This window comes from Nerophis ophidion, linkage group LG10, assembly GCF_033978795.1.
Source record: "Nerophis ophidion isolate RoL-2023_Sa linkage group LG10, RoL_Noph_v1.0, whole genome shotgun sequence".
Taxonomy (NCBI): domain Eukaryota; kingdom Metazoa; phylum Chordata; class Actinopteri; order Syngnathiformes; family Syngnathidae; genus Nerophis; species Nerophis ophidion.
Genome location: NC_084620.1, coordinates 9,124,288 through 9,150,882, shown reverse-complemented (window position 1 = coordinate 9,150,882; position 26,595 = coordinate 9,124,288). Strand labels below are relative to the sequence as shown.

At 39.4% G+C, this 26,595-nt stretch overlaps 1 protein-coding gene across 1 annotated transcript in view; it reads left to right on the top strand.

Moving 5' to 3' along the window:
* The window catches only part of exoc4 (exocyst complex component 4), a 227,348-nt gene that overhangs the window by 67,968 nt on the left and 132,785 nt on the right, over positions 1 to 26,595 (top strand). The window contains exon 11 of the mRNA XM_061912242.1: positions 13,933 to 14,029. Coding sequence (XP_061768226.1) covers positions 13,933 to 14,029 — 97 coding nt within the window. The remainder of the gene's footprint in view (positions 1 to 13,932; positions 14,030 to 26,595) is intronic.

Genomic DNA, 26,595 nt, shown 5'->3' with positions numbered 1-26,595 from the left:
TTATCAAATATATTTTTAAAATATGTCAGATAAAAGACTGCATTAGTTATAACTTTAAGTGTTTCAAACAAGTTTGAAAAAAAAGTTCTTATTTGGATGAGAAGCGCTAAAAAGGACAACAGAAGGAGATTACGACAAGGTTGAGCCAGTTTACACAGCGCTGAAATTCAATCATACAGATGGAGCCTCGTAGTATTTTCTTCAATCTGAGGCTAATTTCAATTAGAACAAGTCTTGTCATTACTGGCAGCTTTGAGAGCCACCTCTGTGTTTGCTTTTAATTTCAGGTCTGCTGATTGGAGTAGGAAAGGGAGGAAGGGAACAAAGTTGGAAGCATCTTTTGTTGGGGTTCCTTCAGCGAAATGTAAACTTGACCACTCAGTATTCATTGTGCACTGTATGTTTGTTGTCATAGCATCACTCACAGTAAATCCACAGGGTACCATCTTGATACTACGCAGGAAAAAACACGCTTTTAATAATTAATCCAACTCATTTCACGCCTCGATTTATTTATGCCATTATTTATTGATGCTATTAATTCTCATCTGAGGTTCACTCTCCTGGATGGCGGCGTCAAATTCCATTTTAATAATGAATGGCGCTCATTAGGATCCAATCAGACATGAAGAGAGACAGATTGTGATCGGATGCCCCCGCCAAAGATGACCATGGATTCATGTATTATTGAGACAACATTCTGCTTTTTAGGGGTGGTACAGGTCACACAATTCACGGTTGGGATCTTATTAATGTTTTGTGGTCACGGTTTTCGGTTCAATATACTTTGTTGTTTCACCCCAGAATACCATATAAATCCCAATAATCCACCAGTTGTGGATATTAAAAAAATATATTATGAAATGAAAGTATAAACACTTTTTCTAAAGCTCTGATCGATGTAAAAAAAAAAAAAAAAAAAAAAAAAAGATTGTAAAATCTTTATAAGCCCGTTAAATAGCAACACCATAAAGTGAAGTCAGGCTTTATCAGAACTACCGTATTTTTGGGATTATAAATCGCTACGGAGTATACGTGGCACCGGCCGAAAATGTATAATAAAGAAGGAAAAAAACATATACATGTCGCACTGGAGTATACGTCTAATTTTTGGGGGAAATGTATTTGATAAAAGCCAACACCAAGAATAGACATTTGAAAGGCAATTCAAAATAAATAAAGAATAGTGAACAACAGTCTGAATAAGAGTAAATAACCAACGGAGAACGTGCCTGGTATGTTAACATAACATATTATGGTAAGAGTCAATCAACTAACTATAACATATAGAACATGCTATATGTTTACCAAACAATCTGTCACTCCTAATCGATAAATCCGATAAAATCTTCTTCCTCGATCTCGCTTCTAAACAACTCTGCCAACTCCAAAGGTATGCGCCGCTTCCTCTTGTTGTTTTCTGCTGCATATTTCACTACGTCCAGCTTGTAATCTGCAGTACATGATTTCCTTTTCGGTGCCATTTTTTGTTCAGCCCTTCTCAGTTTTTATAAGTTACCGCCAACGTTGAAATGATCCATTTCAATAGCTACGGCAGTAGCATATAGCAGTTAGCATCCCATGAGCCACAATGCACTTCTGCCATGACCCTCCCCCGCCAAATTCTTATTGGTTGACGTGCGTGTGACGATTGCTGACATTTTCTTCGTCTCTTCAGCGAATGAGATAAATAATATTATTTAACATTTTACAGTAATGTGTTAATAATTTCACACATAAGTCGCTCCGAAAAAAAACTGTGACTTATAACCCGAAACATACGGTAGTTGACTTTCTTGAAAATTAAAATGAAAAAAAAAATAACTCCATTGTCAGTTAATTAAATGTAAAATGCCTTACATTTATTGGTGCAATTCATCATTGGACAATTTTGAGCAGTATTTTAGTCAAAGCATAATTATGTTTTAACATAAGGGCTTTAAAAAGAGTGCTTATGTAAACTACTTATTTGAAGCATTGATTTTGTTAGCACAGTCAGGCAAGATGCTGCACACAGCACTTTTATTGTGAATGCTGGACGTGTGTTGTTGTTCTTAAGGGGGCTTGACGGCTGCTATGGTTTTTTAGGGGAGATAACTTTAGGCTGGTATTGTCCACAACAATGAAATGCAATGGAACTGTATTGTCATTTCACTTAAAAAGTACAACAAAATGTGTTTTCAGTACAACCCGTCCAAGAACAGACCTACAGTAGACAGGGTAGACCGACCAGGTAGACCGATGGGTCACCACAAGGGCAACGCCTTGTAAAAAAGGAAGGAAAAAAGGTAAACATGGGAAGAGGGAGGAGGAAAAGAAAAAAGCTAATTTGAAACCAGAAAAAAAAACAAAGAACCAAAAGCACGAAAGATAAGAAGGAACAAAAGCCAGACAGAAAAATAACACCACACATATGATGTGTTGTTAATGTTTGTGTTTTCCTGGCTAGCATTGCGTCCTTGTTTTTTCGCAGATTTAGAGCATCTTTCAAGTGGTCATTGCAACATTGTTGAGTTTAGGCGGTAGCGGTTCAGTGTTTTGGGGATGAATGAACTAGGGGTGTAACGGTACACAACAATTTTGGTTCGGTACGTAACTCGGTTCAGGGGTCACACTTGGGTTCATTTTCGGTACTGTATGAAAACAACAAAATTTTAATTTCTTGGTTATTTACCAAATTTGTTAACAATTGCTTTGTCCTTTTAACATTGGGAACACTATAATAATTCTGCCCATGTTAATCAACATTAAACTGCCTCAACTTGTTGCTCAGATTAAATAAAATGACAAAACGTGCAACATCATGCTTGATTTATTACAGCATTCGGGAAGCCTGTAGTTGATTTTTAATAATTAAATGTTATATTTTTAATCAACATGTGATAGCAGGGACCCTCCCATTCAAACTAGGCTGCTACATTACTAATGATTAATGTAAATATAGCTGAAAAAAATAGTACAATAGAAAGAGGACAGACTATTCATCCCTGAACACCATGGAGTTCATGTAGGCTTAATGATGCACTTACATTATATCACAAGCATACACACGCACGCACGCATGCACTCACACACACACAGACACACACACACACACACCGCACAACCTGCTAACACACACACACCGCAACATGAGCTAACGTTACGCTAAAAGTTAATTCGCCTTCACCTCAAGCCAGGACTGCGAGTGACCTGAGCTGCATTTTGTTTCTAGAACGTTATCTAGAACGTTGACTGGGAGGTGTTTATTATAATTTGGGGAGAGTCCGCTGCTCACCTGCTAAACACACATCTGCTTGACGCTGAAGCACTGACTACATGCGCTTTAAATACACACTGCTGATTGGTTGTTACCGCTCTGAATACACACAGCTGATTGGCTGTTACCGCTATATATGTAACCAATCAGTTGGTTGTGTGGGTGGGACAATGCTTGGTGCTTTTTTAGGAGACAGAGGCAGATGCAGAACGGAGCGGAGCAGCTTGTTAAGACTTTAGCTTAGGCGGCTATTTCATATGTCCGTGTGGAAACTCGTTCGGTACACCTCCGAACCGAACCAGTACCCCCGTACCGAAACCGTTTAATACAAATACACGTACCGTTACACCCCTGGAATGAGCAGTCCTTAACATGATTCCCTCAGACAAACAAACATTCCTTCTTCTCATGATGACATTTCACTCCTCGTCGATTTCTGTGATTTTCCATATTTAGGAGTAAATTGTGTTTTTATTGGTGAATTCTATGATTCTGTCCCATTATTCCATTATCGCAAGCCATAAGGCTCTACTTCGTGTATGATCAGAACTACATGTACGCAAACAGATTAGTAAACAAAAAAAACAAAAAAACAAACATAATCCGAAAAACGCACACAATTCATGCAGTGTTCTATCTCTAATGCATTTGCAATAGGCGTGCATATACAGACAATTTTGCACACTTATTCATAAACAGCAAATTAAGATTCCCCCAGCATGCTGGGGGATGCTGTTGCCAAAATAAATGCGATCGGAAATGGAAGAACAAGTCACAAAAAATTCCATATCCATGTAAAACATCCATAACCCTATCCAACCTGTAGATTAGGAATTATTCCCTATCTTTATTCATCCCTTTACTCATCTCTTCGGTCTCTTTAACACAAACACATGTCCCAGGAGACTTGAATGTGTTTAGGAATAATATACCTTAAAATAAATCACGCATATATTCTCAGGCTGCCTAAATCTGCAGGATCAGACCCCCTTTTTTTTCCTCATTAAACCCAGGAAAGTGTGGCTAATGCAATTTCACTAAGTCACTGACTGACTTGATTACATGTGGGATGGGGAAGCGGATGCCAAGGCGCCGCAGGGGGTAGGTGGCTGGATACTTGTGTGGTGTAGGTAAGTAAGTGTATCAGAGTGTGCATACGCCTTTAAGCCAGTCACGTTATGACCCATAGGAGTCGTGTATGTGTGTTGCAAGGATTTTGCTGCATTAGGCATCAATCTACATCATGGGTCTTCAACCTTTTTCACAATGAGAGTGTGTGTTACCTAAATGAAAACAACAGGGAGCCACTTGTGTTGTATATGATAGGGGAACACATGTAGAGGCTCTATTACATGGGAACTGTTTTAACTAAAAGAAGGCCCTTTTGGCTGAACACGCATACTTTTTAGAAATAGTTCAGTAGTTATTGTCACTGTCTAAACCAGGGGTGTCAAACTCATTTTAGATCGGGGGCCCACATGGAGAAAAATGTACTCCCAAGTGGGCCGGACTGGTAAAATCACAGAACAATAACTTAAAAATAAAGACAACTTCAGATTGTTTTCTTTGTTAAAAAATAGAAAATGTACAAATCATAATGTTGTTTTTTTTTACACTTACAGTACATGTTGCGGTTAATAGTATTCGGGGACGGCGTGGTGCAGTTGGGAGAGTGGCCGTGCCACAACCTGCGGGTTCCTGGTTCGATCCCTAGCTTCTACCAACCTAGTCACGTCCGTTGTGTCTTTGAGAGAGACACTTCACCATTGCTCCTGATGGGTCGTGGTTAGCGCCTTGCATGGCAGCTCCCGCCATCAGTGTGTGAATGTTTGTGTGAATGGGTGAATGTGGGAAAAGTGTCAAAGCGCTGTGAGTGCCTTGAAGGTAGAAAAGCGCTATACAAGTATAACCTGTTTACCATTTATTCTACCTTTATTTGTTGTTATATATACTTTCTGAATAAATTATGTGATTATGTCATGCTTGCCAACCTTGAGACCTCCGATTTAGGGAGGTGGGGGGTGGAGAGCGTGGTCGGGGGTGGGGCGGAGGCCTGGTTGGGGTGGGGGGCGTGATTAAGAGGGGAGGAGTATATTTACATCTACAATTCACCAACTCGAGTATTTCGTATATATATATATATATATATATATATATATATACACATATATATACATATTTATATATATATAAATATATATATATGTATGAAATACTTGACTTTCAGTGAATTCTAGCTATATATATTTATTTTATTGTATATATAAATAAAATGAATAGTTCAATTTCAGACGGCACCTATCAAATACACAGTAATAAGAACACAGATTTTCTACTAACTGTACTGTGCTTGCTGGTTACTAAAAAAAACAAGATCAACACTTACCTTTCACTATTCGAGTAACCTTTGTTCTCCCATTTGCATACTGGCGAGAGTCACTTGCTGTCAGGTGCGCAACACCACGTAAATCGTTGGCCAATCAAAAAGCAACCCCATAATGCTATAGCCAACATTCACCAGGAGATGGCAACAGACAACATACTCGTCTCCTTGTGTGTGCAGTTTTTTTATCAAAATCCGTAGATGTTGTAACGTGATTGGGCAGGCAATCTGTTTATATAGCGGGAAAGCGGACGTGAAAACAGGCTGTCCCCAATCAGGTCCGCATGGAGCTGAAGGGGGCGTGGCCTCCAGCTCCGCTGATTTTCGGGAGAAAATTTCTTCCGGGAGGTTTTCGGGAGAGGCGCTGAATTTTGGGAGTCTCCCGGAAAATCTGGGAGGGTTGGCAAGTATGGATTATGTTTATCCATCAAGATAAAAAATAATATCAAAATCCAAATAGAGGATGTTATTTATGTAGTTTGCTCATTTTCCTCGACTAGTGCACTAACATCATGTTTAGTTTTTTTTGTTTTTTACATAAGTAGCATAATCTTCAAAGATCCCAAAAAATTATATTGCGACATCTAGTGGACATATTGAGAACAGCAGTTTCTTGCATTCAAATATATCGGCTAATGTTATACTTAGCAAACTAATCCCGCGGATCGGATAAAACCTGTTCATCAGGCCCGCAGGCAGTATGTTTGACACCCGTGGTCGAAACACTGAACAACTGTCTAAGCCAAAAAACAATTAAACAGCTAACATGTTTCTTTGCGTCATTTGGCGTCGTACTAAATCAATCATCAATCAAATTACGAAACGTTTTACTAATACATTAATCTATCAGTTGCGGTTCGCTGCAAATACATTTGGACCACCACAAATAGATTTGTGACTGAATGCTATGGTATTGCCATATTGCTTTTTAACACACCTTATATGCACCTGGTCAGCCAGATGATAAAACGACTAAGCAGGAGGGATCAGTGTTGCCAACTTAGCAACTTTGTTGCTACAATTATTGATTAATGGTCGACACGGACAAACGGTAGAAAAATGGATGGATGTATGGGTTGATGATGATGAACGAGCGAAACACCTTGTGACTTATGTTATTTTTGGACTTAAAAAAAAAAGCACATGTCGCTCTTTTCAAAGAGTGGCGAGTCCTGCTGTGGGCCTCTCTGATTCTAAGAGCACTCACAGGCGGCTATGTCCTGCTTTTGACATAAGTAAAGGCAAGAAGCGACAGAAGAAAACTAGTTAGATTTTTTTAAGTGAAGTGAAGTGAAGTGAATTATATTTATATAGCGATTTTCTCTAGTCACTCAAAGCGCTTTACATAGTGAAACCCAATATCTAAGTTACATCTAAACCAGTGTGGGTGGCACTGGGAGCAGGTGGGTAAAGTGTCTTGCCCAAGGACACAACGGCAGTGACTAGGATGGCGGAAGCGGGAATCGAACCTGCAACCCTCAAGTTGCTGGCACGGCCACTCTACCAACCGAGCTATGCACATTTTTGTTTCTAATTTCATCTTTTTGCTTACTTGTGTCTTTCTCACAGCGTCTATAATAGTTACATACACATGTGTCATGGCCAATTATGCATATTAGACGACGGCATCACAAATAGAGCGCAGTGCTGTGAGAAATACTGATTAAAATACCATGGTCCCTCGAGATACAAGTTTAATTCGCTCAGTGGCGCAGTTCATCCCGTGAAAGAATTGTATTGCAAAACAGCGTTAGCCATTTAAATGAATTAAAATCTATTTAATCTGTGCTAATCCCCAAATCAACTGCTGACCATAGCCATAGACCAGTGGTTCTCAATCTTTTTTCAGTTATTGTACCTCCTGTGAACATTTTTTTTAATTCAAGTACCCTCTAATCAGAGCAAAGCATTTTTGGTTGAAAAAAGAGATAAAGAAGTAAAATACAGCACTATGTCATCAGTTTCCGAGTTATTAAATTGTATAACAGTGCAAAAATATTGCTCATTTGTAGTGGTCTTTCTTGGAACTATTTGGAAAAAAAGATATAAAAATAACTAAAACTTGTTGAAACAAGTGATTCCATTATAAATAAAGATTTCTACACATAGAAGTAATCATCAACTTAAAGTGCCCTCTTTGGGGATTGTAATAGAGATCCATCTGAATTCATCAACTTAATTCCAAACATTATATCACAAAAAAAGTTATCTTTTACAACAATATTTATCGAACATGTCCACAAAAAATCTAGCTGTCAACACTGAATATTGCATTGTTGGATTTCTTTTCACAGTTTATGAACTTACATTTATATTTTGTTGAAGTATTATTCAATAAATATATTTATAAAGGATTTTTGAATTCTTGCTATTTTTAGAATATTAAAAAAATATATATCATGTACCCCTCGGCATACCTTCAAGTACCCCCAGGGGTACGCGTACCCTCATTTGAGAACCACTGGCCTAGACTCCTGACTAAGAGACACACATACACCTTTATATGTGGCAAACTAAACATTACACTTTTCCACGATTTTTGTTGAAACGCCAGCCATTGAGTGCCATCCTGACCCGTAACCGTAACCCACTCTGTCACGTTCAGGCAAGTCTGAAGAAGTCCATGCATATTAATGAGTGACACTGTTTAATATTCATCAGTTTTATGCCCCTCCTGGCAGCTGGTCCCAGACCTTAGTGGCTCAGTGAGGTTTCCCGCTCGCTTGCCTCGTCTGACACGGGTGCAGATGTTTAGAGCATGAAATTAAATTGGTCATTGTCATCGGGTCTGCACACAGGGGCTTGTTTATGCACAGGGGAGTAGTTTAGGCTTGGACAGGTAAAAGCTAACTTCCCCAAAGTTGGACAAAGAAAGAAAACTGGCGAGTGCTCTGCTGGCAACGCTGTTTATATTCCTGTAATTGACTCCTAATTGAATTGGCACCAATGGATGGAGTCACAGGCAATCAAGCAGATCAAACTCAGAAAGTTAGAGGAGTAAAAGCCGCCCTCGTCATTTTTAATGAAAACTCAAGAGTTGCCTCGGATAAAACTTGTTTGATTAGGGAATGCATTTTTGAGTTTGAGCCAAGGGAACAATGGCTTGATATGCATTTGAATGCACGACTCCACATGCGCCGCCGAGGAAATACAGAACAAGTCTCAGCGCTACGTTGTGTCTTTGTGTTCTAGGCTAAATTGGGAAAGCAAATGAAAGAGGAGAAAAACACAAAGCACAGATTTTGGTTTTAAAATCAAATTAAAAAAAAATCTCACTCTTTTAATCGCCTATCTCAAAACTTGTGACATCATCGTGCGTGAGTTCTATTTACGTCCATTTAAAGTCTCTCAAATAACAAACAGCGAGTGCACCTATTATATTACATCCTCTCAATGGATACTACTATTCAAAGGAATTTATTTCAGAGTATTCAGTGTACATGTATAGATTTTCTCACGGCTGAAAATGAGGGAACACACAACCATTATTGTCTGAATGGAAAAGTGTCAATATTTAGTGTGAGCATCATTCTTATCTAGCACTGCACTCATCCTTTTGGACATGGAATTCAGCACAAATAAACACCTGGTTACTGAAATGGAATTGAAATCTTTGCCTTAATGACCCAAAGTCCCCCCTAAGTGCCAGCAGCACTTATTCAGCCCTAAAGCATGCTTGACTGTCAGCAATATACTTAATTACAGTAATAGTTGTGTTTCAGTCATTTTCAGTGCAGTAACACTTTATTGCTGTACATCAGTGCTTTTCAAGTGGTGGTCCGCAGCCCATAAATAAATAAATGGTAAATGGTTGCACTTGTACAGCTCTTTTCTACCCCTTTTTAAGGAGACCAAAGCGCTTTGATAGTATTTCCACCTTTACCCATTCACACAAACATTCACACATAGCTCGGTTGCTAGAGGGGCCGTGCCAGCAACTTGAGGGTTGCAGGTTCGATTCCTGCTTCCGTCATCCTAGTCACTGCCGTTGTGTCCTTGGGCAAGACACTTTACCCACCTGCTCCCAGTGCCACCCACACTGGTTTAATTGGAACTTAGATATTGGGTTTCACTATGTAAAAGCGCTTTGAGTCACTAGAGAAAAGCGCTATATAAATATAATTCACTTCACTTCACTGATGGCGGGAGCTGCCATGCAAGGCGCTAACCAGAGCCCATCAGGAGCAAGGGTGAAGTGTCTTGCTCGAAGACACAACGAACGTGACTAGGATGGTAGAAGGTGGGGATTGAACCAGTAACACTCAGATGGCTGGCCCGGCCACTCTCCCAACTTCGCCACGCCGTCCCTCAAGGATGACACCAGACCAGCCCATGACTTCAGATAAAAAAATAATAATTAAAAGGACTAACATTTTTGCATTACCTACCTGAAAAGTGTTGTCTTATGGTTGATCTTTGACAAGCTTTTCTTTGCACTAGGTCCTTTTAAACAGCAGATCACTCCTAGTGTATGGACAGAGCTATTTATTTTTTGCAAAATTACGCAACTCTGACAAAATAAATAGGCACAAAAAATATAAACATTCAGAGGCTGCTGGTTCTCAGAAATAAAATGAGTGTAGTAGTGAAATAAATCCAGCTCCCCCATCATTAGCTGTCTGGAAATGTGGCCCCAACAACAATTTAATTGAATAGCCCTGATGTTCTGAGTACTCTAAAGTATATCCAAGGTTAGCTATGTAACAATATGACATTTTTTATCGCGATAAAATAACAAAAATGATCACTGTTATCATTATTATCATGGTATTGTCAAATGTGCTCAAAAATAGTAGTTTGACTATCGTTCACAATCATTATAAAATACATGTTGATAGAGTATTTTTTTTAATGCATTCAAACTTGTATCCATCCATCCATTTTTTTGTTGCTTGTCCCTATCGGACTTGCGGAGGGGGGCTGGAGCCTATTCCAAATAAACTTAAATATAATTCTGCTTACAGTAGAGCAAAGGGGAGGTCCTCGAATTTCGGCCATAAAATCAAACAAATAACCATTCAAAAAACACTAACAATCCTCCATTTACGTTTTGTGACTTGAATATATAATGTGGGGCGGTATAGCTCGGTTGGTAGAGTGGCCGTGCCAGCAACTTGAGGGTTTCCAGGTTCCATTCCCGCTTCCGCTATCTTAGTTGTTGTGTCCTTGGGCAAGACACTTTACCCACCTGCTCCCAGTGACACCCACACTGGTTTAAATGTAATTTAGATATTGGGTTTCACTATGTAAAAGCATTTTGAGTCACTACAGAAAAGCGCTATATATATTTATATATATAATTCACTTCACTTCACAGTGTACACTTTAAGTATTTGTGATATTGGTATTAAAAGCTCTAACACTGACCAACTATTTATAGCGGCAATGTGATCGCTATCATGTGGGCCTATGTTTATATTGTTGACTGGTCTGCTGCTTTCTTGCTTCTTTGCTCCTTGGAAGTTTATTCTAGATTATAAATCATGCTTCTTATCTGGACAGATGAAGTCTGAGGATGTAATCGACAAATTGGTACACTTTAGGACCCGAAAATGGCAAGAACGACAGGAAAAAGCGCTTGGTCCCCCCCCCCGCATTCCCAACACCGTGTTTTTATGAAGATTATGGTCATTTTTTATTTAAACGGGATTATCTAAACATCATAGCAATCAACATCCTAATGACAGCAGACATTGTACAGTAATTGATGTTTCATTATGTTTGTTGGCTCTCATGAAGTCTGCAGTGAGTAGTAATCAGGGATAGAAAAAAAAAAGCAAACTTTGCGTTTTTTTTTATTAAAGTACAGCGTATGCTTTAAATTAAAAAATACTTAAATATGAAATAGTATCATAAATGAGCCTGTTACTAAATTATATATGTACCGTGTTTTTCGGATTATAAGTCGCTCCGGAGTATACGTCACACCGGCTGAAAAGGCATAATAAAGAAGGAAAAAATCATATATACGTCCCACTGGAGTATACAGGTAAGTCTTATTTGTGGGGGAAATTTATTTGATAAAACCCAACACCAAGAATAGACATTTGAAAGGCAATTTAAAATAAATAAAGAATAGTGAACAACAGGCTGAATAAGTGTACGTTATATGACGCATAAATAACCAACTGAGAACGTGCCTGGTATGTTAACGTAACATATTATGGTAAGAGTCATTCAAATAACTATAACATATAGAACATGCTAAACGTTTACCAAACAATCTGTCACCCCTAATCGATAAATCCGATGAAATCTTCTTCCTCGATGTCTCCCAACTCCAAAGGTATGCGCCGCTTCCTCTTGTCGTTTTCTGCTGCATATTTCACTACGTCCAGCTTGTAATCTGCAGTACATGATTTCCTTTTCGATGCCATTTTTGTTCAGCCCTTCTCAGTTTTTATAAGTTACCGCCAACGATGAAATGATCCATTTCAATAGCTACGGCAGTAGCATATAGCAGTTAGCATCCCATGACCCACAATAAAATTCTGCCATGACCCTCCCCCGCCGAATTCTTATTGGTTGATGTGTATGTGACGATTGCTGACATTTTCTTCGTCTCTTCCGCAAATTAGATAAATAATATTATCAATATTTTATGGTAATGTGTTAATAATTTCACACATAATCCGCTCCGGAGTATATGTCGCACCCCCGGCCACACAATGAAACATACTGCGATTTATAATCCAAAAAATTTGGTATATGCAACCTCAATGGAAGTGTTTGTATGTTTTTAAGGGCTTTTTATAGGCGGAATTGTTTGGACTGAGAAAACCACAATTTCCCCATTAATTTGATCAACGATGAAAGATTCGTGTTTGAGGATATTGATAGCGACGGACTAGAAAATTAAAAAAAACAAAAAAAAAAACGAGATTGCATTGGGACTGATTCAGATGTTTTTAGACACATTTACTAGGATAATTCTGGGAAATCCCTTATCTTTCTATTGTGTTGCTAGTGTTTTAGTGAGTTTAACAGTACCTGATAGTCGGAGGTGTTTGTCCACGGGTTTCTTGACGCGCAGTGTCTCAGGGAAGTCGACGGCAGCTTTATGGGCGGCACAAGCTCAGCTGATCTCCAGTAAGAAGCAACTTTTTATCACAATTTTCTCACCGAAACCTGCTGGTTGACACTCGGTCGGGATCCATGTTCGCTCTGATCCATAGTAAAGTTTCACCTCTGTGAATTTTAAACAAGGAATCACCGTGTGTTTGTGTGGCTAAAGCCTAAAGCTTCCCAACTCCATCTTTCTACTTTGACTTCTTTAAAATTGTTGAACAAATTGCAAAAGATTCAGCAACACAGATGTCCAAAATACTGTGTAATTATGCGGTTAAAGCAGACGACTTTTAGCTGTGTGTGTGCGCAGCGCTCATATTTCCTAACTGCCCGTGACGTCAAGCGTACACGTCATCGTTATTTTCAAGAAGAAACTCCCGGGAAATTTAAAATTGCAATTTTGTAAACTAAAAAGGCCGTATTAGCATGTGTTGCAATGTTAATATTTCATCATTGATATATAAACTATCAGACTGCGTGGTGGGTAGTAGTGGGTTTCAGTAGGCCTTTAAGTTAACATCAATTAGCGGAGCTATCTGAAAGATAATGATCAGCGTCGTAACTGTTTGATTGCAATTAACGGCGTGAGATGCTAGTTAATTATTAGTGCTGCGAGTTTGCTTCTTCAGGGAATGAGCATTTTCACCAGTCCGTGAGTTTAATGGAATTGCGGTTATTAATCTAGGTTTTACTATGATTTTTATTTGAAACGGTTTACAGCGGTTTTATCAGTACTGCATGTAATAGTTACATCCCTTGCCAAGTGTATCATGGTAAAAACGACTTCTGAATTAAAGGATGTTACACATATAGAAAAATACTATACCACTTCATTTGCATGCAAACACAATCACTCGTGAATTGTATTCCTTCGAAATGTGCATACGTGAACACACGCCTGGGCAACCGCTCATTCTTTCCGGTGTGCAGTTTTCCGTATCGACGACAGGCCGTCAATTATATCGATTACTTCAGCATGAGCGGAGGTAATGAGCTTCAGTGTTCTCTCTCTCCCATGCGAGCTTCGCCTTTTTGCCCTTTCTGCGTAAACCCTCCGAAATGTTGTACTATTGTACCAGGCCACTGCAGTCGGCACTTGTCACATGATTTTCTGATGAACTCCTTTCAGCTGGGGTGCAGGAGAGCGGACCAGCGTTCAGATTTGCCCAACGCTGCTACTACCATTGTTCTGTCTTCAACCGGGTTGTTTTGTGTCTCGTAGGCGGCGCAGACGACAACCTGATGGAAGGAGGAGAAATGAAGTTTGTTTGCAAGCCGGGAGCGAGAAACATCACTGTCATCTTCCAGCCTCTGCTCAGGTACGCCTCACAAAGCTTCCCGATGTGTCTAAACATCAAGCACAATGAAGCCAATGGAACACAGAAGCCGACGCATGGTTCAGTTCCAGTAAAATATCAACTTATTGAATTATAAATCCTCTTAGTGGCCATCCATCGATTTGTGATTCTTTTAATGTTGAGCGCCTGGGTGCAATGCACAATAGGTTTTGGTGATACCCTGCAGGAATCGAAGGGATCGACAGCCTTCCTCGCCATTAACTTCAAGTATTCTCAAGGCCTGGTAGTTTTCAGCAGAGCTCCCATGTGATTGGTGTAAATCTAATCACCAAGACTCCTAATTGAATTGTGATGCTGTGATACATTACCTTCAAGGACCCATTAAAGGGCGATGCTTTCCTCTTTCCTCACAGTTCTTCCTGGCACACAATTTGACGCACACCATGTCTATTTGCAAGGCGCAGGGGTGGGATGATTGTTACATTTTGGCACAAGTGGCGAACTCAGCAGATGTTTTGACTCTTAAAGCATCTTGAATGTGCTACAGCGACATGCTGGCCATCTGGATGGGGGCTGTAGTCGCTAATACAGGACAAACAAGTGTATCCACATCATGGCCGCCCTTGCTTTTTTTTCTTTGCAACTTTCTACATGTTTATCTCCCCTCTTTCAAGCCCTTTCATGTCTCCATCTGGCATTTCCCAGTCAAACAACCCAAAAAACAAACCTCCTGTCCTACCTCTTCCATGCTGTCCGTAACGATTCATATCAATCACGCTGAATTGTTCAGCAGGCGGGACCTTCTTGAGACCGAGAGCGCCACTGGCACGCTGCGGCTTACAGATGGCTTTCTAATGGCAGAGCTCTGCTGATGGATCGCTGCACCTCCCGCAGCCAGCCGTGCAGCTTTAATGACAAAAACAGTCGGGTTGCGCACAATCTGTTTGTGTGGCCGTATAAAGCTAAGAACAACTCGCGCCAAGTTGTGTAATATAGCAATTTCTTCTTCTAAAGCATCCAAACTTTCCCGTGTAAAAAAGGTTCTTGGGGGAAAAAAAGGATGCTAGTGTTATGCGTACACTCTAGGCTACTTTACTCTAACAATATGGTGTGTCATTGGCACCCGCTCTAAGCCGTTCATCCCCAGCGTGCGTAACTGCATTTTCCGCCAAGGCTGTTGCTTGTTTACTGTTCCGTCTTGGACCGTCTAGCAGCAGAAAAGTTGGGAATGTACGCTTGGGTGACTTCAAGGTTGTGCATGTCTGACTGTGAATATGCGCAGGGGATTAGTTATTCTGCAGGGCCTTGGATGGGGGCTCCGAATCCCTGGTTAGAGGGACACCTTAGCCAAACATCACTAATCACCAACATTGGCTTGACGGCATTGCTGCATGTCCATCTGTTGTAATTAATACATTGTGAGAAACAATCAATGCGTTTGTTCAAAGCAAACCCTTACATAAACATTAACAGTACAGGCATATTTTTATTTAATTTTTTTCAGGGGTTGAGGGGGGGGGGGTATAATTTTGGGGTCATGAATGAGTACCAAGTAGGGCTGGATGGCGATATGACTGAAAATCCATATTGTAATATACACTGCAGCCTCTTGCTAATACCATACCAATATGTAGTATTATTTGGCATATAAAATTATTTTATGACCAGTAAAAAAAAAAATGGTTACAAAGGCTCCTCATTTCCCTGCTGATGTATGCGGTTATATATTGCGTACATTTTTGGGGGTGTTTACACTCAGTGTAGTTGCCCTCTATAGTTGTTAGACTATTATTTATCTACTTACTAATGGCCTTTTCATAGCTGGTTACTCTCCGCTGTACCGCTTTTTCAGCTACAATTCCTTTCAAGTGTACAAAGCGCGTATTATTTTGTTTCAATAGTTCAAGCTAGCTTAGCGGTTAGCCTCACTTCTTTTCTTTTCCTGCTTTCTCGTTCTCGATTTATCGCATGCTTAAAGCTCAAAGGGGAACATTATCACACTTTCAAAAGGGTTAAAAACAATAAAAATAATTTCCCAGTGGCTTGTTTTATTTTCCGAAGTTTTTTTCAAAATTTTACACCTCCCGGAATATCCCTAAAAAAAGTTTTAAAGTTCTTGATTTTCGCTATTTGCAATGCGACTGTCCATTCCCCTGTGACGTCATACAGGGCTGCCAATACAAACAATATGGCGCTTACCACAGCAAGATATAGCGACATTAGATCGGATTCAGACTCGGATTTCAGCGGTTTAAGCGATTCAACAGATTACGCATGTATTGAAACAGATGGTCGGAGTATGGAGGCAGATAGCGAAAACGAAATTGAAGAAGAGATAGAAGCTATTGAGCGAATAGCTATTGACGATATTCGGCCATTGCATGGGTGTACCTAATGAAGTGGCCCATAGCATGGCTGCCTTATTAGCATCGCCGGTAAAATGTGCAGACCAAACGATCAGGACTTTTGCATCTTGTGACACTGGAGCAACTTAAATCCGTCGATTGGTAAGTGTTTGTTTCGCATTAAATGTGGGGATCTAGTTTCAAATGTACATACAGCTAGCGTAAATAGCATGTTTGCATCGATTAGCGTAGCATGTTAGCATCGATAAGCTGGCAGTCACGCCGTGACAAAAATGTCTGATTAGCACATAAGTCAACAACATCAACAAAACTCAGCTTTGTGATTTTGTTGACTTAATCGTTGCAAATGCATCTGCAGGTTATCCATACATCTCTGTGCCATGTCTGACTTAGCATCGCCGGTAAAATGTGCAGAAACTCTGGCAAATTCAATGGGGGTCTGGCGGCAGATTTCTTGCCAGTGGTGCAACTTGAATTCCTCCCTGTTAGTGTTGTTACACCCTCCGACAACACACCTTTGATTGATTGATTGATACTTTTATTAGTAGATTGCACAGTACAGTACATATTCCGTACAATTGACCACTAAATGGTAACACCCGAATAAGTTTTTCAACTTGTTTAAGTCGGGGTCCACGTTAATCAATTCATGGTAGGCATGGTAGGCATGATGTCTCCAAGGTTCCAAAAAATAGTCGAAAAAACGGAAAATAATCGGGCTGAGACCCGGTGTTTGTAATGTGAAAATGAAAATGGCGGGTGTATTACCTCGGTGACGTCACGTTCTGACGTCATCGCTAAAAGAGCGATAAACAGAAAGGCGTTTAAATATCCAAAATTCACCCATTTAGAGTTCGGAAATCGGTAAAAAAAATACATGGTCTTTTTTCTGCAACATCAAGGTATATATTGACGCTTGCCTAGGTTTGGTGATAATGTTCCCCTTTAAAATGTCTCTGACAATCTTGCACTTTCTGTTTTGGAAATGACATGAATATTTGTGCCACTGCTTAATAACTTTAATAAATACACTTTTAGTCAATTGACTTAGTTGTGATTTCCCTCTCTGCATGAAAGTTTAAAAGTAGCATATATGAATGCAGTATGAAGAAGAATGTTTTAATGTAGACACATAGAATCATCATACTGCTGTGATTAAATGTATCAAGTGTTCATTGAAGGCCAAAGCAAAATATCGTAATATATATCGTATATCCCGATATGGCCTAAAAATAGCGAGATATTAAAAAAAGGCCATATCGCCCGGCCCTATGATACAGTATTACCTGCTCAAAGATGCTACCTAGTGGCTGTTTGTCCTGGATGAATTAACCAACCCTCAATCCTTTTTACTTCAGTCACACAAAGGATTCTCACTGGAATGAGGCAACAATTCATCCAGATCTACTGTATATGCCTCCGGAGCTGGTCCGTGTCAGGACAATACATTACAATGACGATGCATTGCAGTTTTGTGCTCTCAATTTTGCGGTACATGGCTAAGTCGCAACGTTTTCTCGATAGGACCGTAGCGGTACAATCTCCATCATAAGCCAAACTTATATCGTACATCATTCATTTGGTACAATCCTATCGCCAAATCAACTAAGGAGTGGGTGAAGAAACATATCCCAGAGTGGCCTAGTCATTCTTTGCACCTTTATTTCATAGAAATTCCGTAGAGGAAGCTGGCACTTCGAGTTGCCAAGCGATAGCCCTGAAACCAACAGTTTTTTTTAGGGGAAATCTCCTGAGTATCTGACCTCTGCTTGCTAACAAAGGTGTTGCCATAGAGTACGAAACCATGTTTAGCTTGGGCATCAAACATAAAGAACATATTTCACTAATTCTAATACCATTTTATATAAAACCTTTATTTAATCTTCTTTTTCTGGATAGAAGTTCTGGATTGTTCATGTCTTTGTAGTTGGGTCAACTTTAAAAATCAGCAGTATGATTACTTAGTCATTACTTATGTATGCATGATGCATGTTAATAATCAATCATTAGGAATGTAATGATATCAACAACTCCTTAACACAGTATTTAATTGTTATGGTGGTGTTGTTGATTGTGCTCAACAAGCACTTATACATGCACTAAAATATTTTGACAGTTACTTTTTTAATAACTAAAAAAAAATAGACAACCCTACTATTTTGCATGTTTTGGGTTTCTTATGCTTCAATGATAGTGTTTTAGTTGTAGAATTATATGTGTTTTAATGGACACGTTTTATTGTTTTAAACATTGGTTTGTACTGGAATACTATAGGCTTCACGGTGGCAGAGGGGTTAGTGCGTCTGCCTCACAATACGAAGGTCCTGCAGTCCTGGGTTCAAATCCAGGCTCGGGATCTTTCTGTGTGGAGTTTGCATGTCCTCCCCGTGAATGCGTGGGTTCCCTCCGGGTACTCCGGCTTCCTCCCACTTCCAAAGACATGCACCTGGGGATAGGTTGATTGGCAACACTAAATTGGCCCTAGTGTGTGAATGTGAGTGTGAATGTTGTCTGTCTATCTGTGTTGGGCCTGCGATGAGGTGGCGACTTGTCCAGGGTGTACCCCGCCTTCCGGCCAATTGTAGCTGAGATAGGCGCCAGCGCCCCCCGGTAGACAAATGGATGTATGGATGGAATACTATAAGATGTATTTGAATGAAAAGTGCATAACCATTGAAATCGTCCATCCATCCGTCCATTTTCTACCGCTTATTCCCTTTGGGGTCGCGGGGGGCGCTGGTGCCTATCTCAGCTACAATCGGGCGGAAGGCATCGTACAACCTGGAGAAGTCGCCACCTCATCGCAGGGCCAACACAGATAGACAGACAACATTCACACACTAGGGCCAATTTTAGTGTTGTCAATCAACTTATCCCCAGGTGCATGTCTTTGGAAGTGGGAGGAAGCCGGACTACCCGGAGGGAACCCACGCATTCACGGGGAGAACATGCAAACTCCACACAGAAAGATCCCGAGCCCGGGATTGAACCCTGACTACTCAGGACCTTCGTATTGTGAGGCAGACGCACTAACCCCTCTCCTACCGTGAAGCCCCAATTGAAATCGTAGTATTATTTATTATTTCTGGCGTGTGTTGTGGTGTCCTACTCTGTTTAGTGGTCCTTGATCGCTGCGTAACCTCTGTCTTGTATTCCTCGGAGTATAGAATGATTACTCTGTTGTAAAAAAATCACAGCTTGTAGGTTTAATGTACATATTTAAATAGCTTAGTTGCTCTGCCAGCAATGTGTTTGTGTCTAAGTTTAGATTGGGCTATGTTGTTTCTTAATGGAGAAAGATGTTAATGTCTCGTGTTTTCTTTGTAGTGTTCAAGCTTGCGAACTAGCGCCAGTCAGTCTGTGAGTTTATCAAAATGCAATGATCAATGACAATGTTTCCATCATTTCATTCATTGTTACATTCCTAAAAAGAAGGTGACTTAGTATATGTCTTTAAAAAACAGACATAGCAGAGTGTTTACCCTTTTTCGTTGACTTGTAAAGTCTCTTGTTGCCATTTTGCTTGCACTAGACAAGTGTTGGTAGTTTGGAAGGCTTCAGCGCAGGCCCCAAATCTCTCACTCTTCACTAGAGGCCTAAAGAAAGTGATGCTAATGATGTACGCCCAAAGATGTCAGTTTAATTTGAAAACTACTGCGACATTCATGCATACATGGCCTTGGCGAAGTTTGTTCAAAAACACCCAATAAAAAAAAGAAAAACACTACCCACAAGGTCATTCTGTGACAAAAGGCGCTCGGAGGAAGCGGCGACGGGAAGGACAGTGGAACAAGTGATGAAAGTAATGAGGAGCCGACAGAAAGCTAGATGACAGGAAAAGGACAGAAGGTCTCTGCCACCCACAGACATAGCCTGCGGTGAAAACCACACACACACACACACCATGACTCTACACTAATTCCACACTCTCATTATCTCATTTCCCGAAGAGCAGACTGTCCAAAGACAAATACAAAGGAGCCAGAACAGGAAAGGGTGAAATGGGGCTACAGTATATTTCAGGGGTCACCAACGTGGTGTCCGTGGGCACCAGGTCGCCCGTAAGGACCAGATGAGTAGCCCGCTGGCCTGTTCTAAAAATAGCTCAAATAGCAGCACTTACTAGTGAGCTACCTCTATTTTTCAAATTGTATTTATTTACTAACAAGCTGGTCTCGCTTTGCTCGACATTTTTAATTCTAAGAGAGACAAAACTCAAATAGAATTTGAAAATCCAAGAAAATATTTTAAAGACTTGGTCTAAACTTGTTTAAATAAATGCATTTATTTTTTTTACTTTGCTTCTTATAACTTTCAGAAAGACAATTTTAAAGAAAAAATACAACCTTAAAAAGGATTTTAGGATTTTCAAACGTATATACCTTTTTACCTTTTAAATTCCTTCCTCTTCTTTCCTGACAATTTAAATCAATGTGCAAGTACATTTATTTTTTTATTGTAAAGAATAATATATATATTTTATTTTAATTCTTCATTTTAGCTTCTGTTTTTTCGATGAAGAATATTTTTGAAATATTTCTTCAAACTTATTATGATTAAAATAAAAAATAAAAATATTACAGCAAATCTAGAAAATCTGTAAAATCAAATTTAAATCTCATTTCAAAGTCTTTTGAATTTATTTAAAAATTTTTGTCCTGGAAAATGTAGAAGAAATAATGATTTGTCTTTGTTAGAAATATAGCTTGGTTCAATTTGTTATATATTTTAACAAAGTGCAGATTGGATTTTAACCTATTTAAAACATTTCATCAACATTCTAAAATTAATCTTAATCAGGAAAAATTAAGAATTATGTTCCATGAATTTTTTTATTGTTTTTTCAAAAAGATTCGAATTAGCTAGTTTTTCTCTTCTTTTTTTTGGTTGAATTTTGAATTTTAAAGAGTGGAAATTGAAGATAAATTATGTTTCAAAATGTAATTTTCATTTTTTTCCCTGTTTTCTCCTCTTTTAAACCGTTCAATTAAGTGTATTTTTCATCATTTATTCTCTACAAAAAACCTTTAATAAAAGGAAAAAAAATGTACGACGGAATGACAGACAGAAATACACCCCTTTTTATATATATATATATATATATATATATATATATATATATATATTTTTTTTTTTTTTTATTAAAGGTAAATTAAGCAAATTGGCTATTTCTGGCAATTTATTTAAGTGTGTATCAAACTGGTAGCCCTTCGCATTAATCAGTACCCAGGAAGTAGCTCTTGGTTTCAAAAAGGTTGGTGACCCCTGGTATATTTCAACAAGTTGGCAAAAAGTTGGACAGCAGGATTCTGCTGGAACTCTCAGTATTGGACGGGGTGGCGCAGTGGAAGAGTGGCCGTGAACAACCCGAGAGTCCCTGGTTCAATCCCCACCTAGTACCAAACTCGTCACGTCCGTTGTGTCCTGAGCTAAACACTTCACCCTTGCTCCTGATGGGTGCTGGTTAGCGCCTTGCATGGCAGCTCCCTCCATCAGTGTGTGAATGTGTGTGTGTGAATGGGTAAATGTGGAAGTAGCGTCCAAGCGCTTTGAATACCTTGAAGGTAGAAAAGCGCTATTCAAGTACAACCCATTTATTTATTTATCATTTAATAATTGTATTGTATCAAATATAAAACGGCTCGGTTATTACGTAATTGTTGCCATTGGTTTGTCTGTCTGTTAGTCAGAGAAAAAAAAATCAAACATTATGGACGAATTTTCATGAAACTTTTAGAAAATGGCCGAAATGGGAAAAGGAACAAGTCAGTACATTTTGGGTCTGATCTGGATAATTTATACCACCGTATTTTCACGGCTACGGAAAGCCTGCTATGGACGAATACTTCCGGTTCATGGAACAAACCGAAAGTAAATGTTTTCAACCTCACTACCTACAGTGAGCTAACTCGTCCAAAAGAACAAACAAACAAACAACACCACAACTTTTTATTGTTCTATGTGAACTATTTGTTGAATACAAAACATTATGGCCGTCAGCGAAGAAACATCCATAAATTAGCCGCACCGTTTCATAAACCACAGGGTTCAGAGCGTAAGGTAAAAGTAGCGGTTTATAGTCTGGAAAATATGGTACATTACCTTAAATTTGTGATATGAATTTCAACTCTGTAAGTGTTTGCGTGCCTGCCTTCACCCACATAGATAAAGATAGTGGATAACTAACAAGATGCCTCACTCTGTTCTTTCATTCTGATTTACAGGTAAATATAAACGGAATAAAATTATTTGAAAATCATTTTAAACCCATATTCAGTTGAATGCACTACAAATACAAGATATATGATGTTCAAACTCATACACTAGGGCTTCACGGTGGAAGAGGGGTTAGTGCGTCTGCCTCACAATATGAAGGTCCTGCAGTCCTGGGTTCAAATCCAGGCTCTGGATCTTTCTGTGTGGAGTTTGCATGTTCTCCCCGTGAATGCGTGGGTTCCCTCCGGGTACTCCGGCTTCCTCCCACTTCCAAAGACATGCACCTGGGGATAGGTTGATTGGCAACACTAAATGGTCCCTAGTGTGTGAATGTGAGTGTGAATGTTGTCTGTCTATCTGTGTTGGCCCTGCGATGAGGTGGCGACTTGTCCAGGGTGTACCCCGCCTTCCGCCCGATTGTAGCTGAGATAGGCGCCAGCGACCCCGAAAGGGAATAAGCGGTAAAAAATGGATGGATGGAACTCATACACTTTATTTTTTTTTTGCAAATAATAATTAACTTCGAATTTTATGGCTGCAACACATGCCAAAGTAGTTGGGAAAGGGCATGTTCACCACTGTGTTACATCACCTTTTCTTTTAACAACACCCAATAAACTCCTATGTATTGAATGAATACAGAATCGTTTTGAATCGGAAAAATATCGTTTTTCAATCGAGAATTTCCTTGAATCGAAAAAATCGATTTATAATCAAATCGCAACCCCAAGAATCTATATTGAATCGAATCGTGGGACACCCAAAGATTTGCAGCCCTACTTTCTATAATATATTATTTTATAGTGCTTCTGGACCCTGAATATTAGACAATGCATTGTTTTGGTGCGGTAAGTACGGTGTAATATTACGTCAATACAACAATGTGGTAGTGATAAAACACTGCATGAGGAGTTCCTAGTTAAGCAAATATGTTGAATGATTTGGTGGTATACTTACAAACCATACTTATGCATGGTCTACATTGTAATAGATGCACATTTGCATAAAAAGTCACTATGGCAGAAACATGCTGAGGCTTTCGTCCAGCAGTGGACTGACAACGGCTGATGATGATGATAAAAAGTCAATTTGTGTTCTTATTGTCAGAAAAGTGAGGTCTAGCGTCATCTGCAGTGGACATTTGTGGTTTTGCATTACAGGACTATTACTTATGGAATCTGTGACTGACTTGAAACAAATGTCCACAGCAGAGGACGCTTATACTCGAGGGGATAGTAGAAGGTGTTTTACCTTGAAATGTTTCCACTGTCACTTGCAGTCTTCCTCAGAAGTATCCTTTGACTACTCTGACATGTCCGCTGTTCTTCCAAGGCCCCATAGGAATCCTATTTAAGATAAATCTATTTGTCATCCACTACAGATATTTAAAATGCAGCATGTCCTTCTAGTCTTGTGTTTTTCTCCGATAGCCTGTCTTCTCCTGTATTTTCTGTATGAAACAAGGTGATTTTTACCCCTGTAATCTCTTCTCCAACCCACATGTATTAAATACGGAGAGCTACTACAAAGGTCAGGGCGAGAGCGAGGCGAATAAAAGTAGAGCAAAAAAAAAAAACAAGAGAAAAATAGAGCAGATGGCAGCAATCAAAGACGAAAAAGCACAAAGGCAAAGATGTTAGGAAAAAAATTAAGAAACAAACGGACAGATGTAAAACAACAAGATAAGAAAGAGCCAAGGAACGCCGCGTAAATCTACATGGACAATGCCTCGGGGACCCAATGAAACAAGTGCACTTAACAGATGAAAAAAACTAAAGGGATTAGAGCAGTGTTTTTTCAACCTTTTTTGAGCCAAAGCACATTTTTTGCGTTGGAAAAATGCGGAGGCACACCACCTGCAGAAATCACTAAAAAATGGAACTCAGTTGACGGTAAAAAGTCGGCGTCACAATTGTTGGATATGACTTTAAAGCATAAGCAAGCATGCAGCACTATAGCTCTTGTCTCAAAGTAGATGTACTGTCACCACCTGTCACATCACACCCTGACTTATTTGGACTTGTTTGCTGTTTTCTTGTGTGTAGTCTTTTACTTCTTGTCTTGCACTCCTATTTTTTGGGGGCATTTTCCTGTAGCAGTTTCATGTCTTCCTTTGAGCGATATCTACTTTTGTTTTAGCAATCAAGAATATTTCAGTTGTTTTTACCCTGTGACTTGTCCAGGGTGTAAGAGCCTTCCGCCCGATTGTAGCCGAGATAGGCTCCAATGCTCCCCGTGACCTTGAAGGGAATAACCGGTAGAAAATGGATGGATTATCCTTCCTTGTGAGGAAATTGTTGTTCGGATGTACTTTGTGTACGCCATCTTTGCTCCGCAGTAAGTCTTTGCTGTCGTCCAGCATTCTGGTTTTGTTTACTTTGTAGTTCAGTTTTAGTTTTGTTCAGCATAGCCTTCCCTAAAGTTCAATGCCTTTTCTTAGGGGCACCTTTTGTTTATTTTCTTGGTTAAGCATTAAAGGCCTACTGAAATGAACTTTTCTTATTTAAACAGGGATAGCAGGTCCATTCTATGTGTCATACTTGATCATTTCGCGATATTGCCATATTTTTGCTGAAAGGATTTAGTAGAGAACATCCACGATAAAGTTCGCAACTTTTGCTTGCTAACGCAAAAGCCCTGCCTCTACCGGAAGTCGCAGACGATGACGTCACATGTCGATGGCTCCTCACATCTTCACATTGTTTCTAATGGGAGCCTCCAACAAAAACAGCTATTCCGACCGAGAAAACAACAATTTCCCCATTAATTTGAGCGAGGATGAAAGAGTGTTTGAGGATATTGATAGCGTCGGACTAGAAAAAAAAAAAAAAAAACGCGATTGCATTGGTACTGATTGCGATGTTTTTAGACACATTTACAAGTGCTTGTCTGTTGTTGGTGTGAAAGCATGGAATTCTCTAAACAAAGACTTAAAAAGCTGTAAGAATATATTTGTTTTTAAAAAGAGTTACAAAAAGAGAAAACTGAAATTATATCAAACTGAGTTTTGATTTAGATTGGACGTGTCATTGTGAAAGTGCTTAAAGGAAAATGCAAAAGTATGTTGGAGTTTGGGTGTTGGTGGAGGGAACGGTTATAAAGTCATCAAAAATAATTGGTGTTAAAAAGGGGGCAGATAAATATAAGAATATTATTCTTCCATCTGCTCCTTTCTGATCATGGAAATGTATAAGAAAGAAAAACAAAAAAAAACAATGATAGTGTCAATTGTACGTGGCTTGTAAATATGCATTTTCATGAAAGGAATAAAAATAAATGATGATGATGATGATGAAGGATAATTCTGGAAAATCTCTTATCTTTCTATTGTGTTGCTAGTGTTTTAGTGAGTTTAACAGTACCTGATAGTCGGAGGTGTGTGTCCACGGGTGTGTTGACGCGCAGTGTCTCAGGGAAGTCGACAGCAGCTTTATGGGCGGCACAAGCTCAGCTGATCTCCGGTTAGAAGTGACTTTTTAACCACAATTTTCTCACCGAAACCTGCTGGTTGACTTTCGGTTGGGATCCATGTTCGCTGTGATCCATAGTAAAGTTTCACCTCTGTGAATTTTAAACAAGGAATCGCCGTGTGTTTGTGTGGCTAAAGGCTAAAGCTTCCCAACTCCATCTTTCTACTTTGACTTCTCCAATATTAATTGAACAAATTGCAAAAGATTCAGCAACACAGATCTCCAAAATACTGTGTCATTATGCCGACGACTTTTAGCTGTGTGTGTGCGCAGCGCTCATATTCTCTAACAGCCCACGGCGTCAAGCGTACACGTCATCATTACGCGACGTTTTCAAGAAAAAACTCCTGGGAAATTTAAAATTCCAATTTAGTAAACTAAAAAGGCAGTATTGGCATGTGTTGCAATGTTAATATTTCATCATTGATATATAAACTATCAGACTGCGTGGTCGGTAGTAGTGGGTTTCAGTAGGCCTTTAAATACCTTTTTTACCTTCACACTGCCTCCTGCTGTTTCCAACATCTATAAAGCA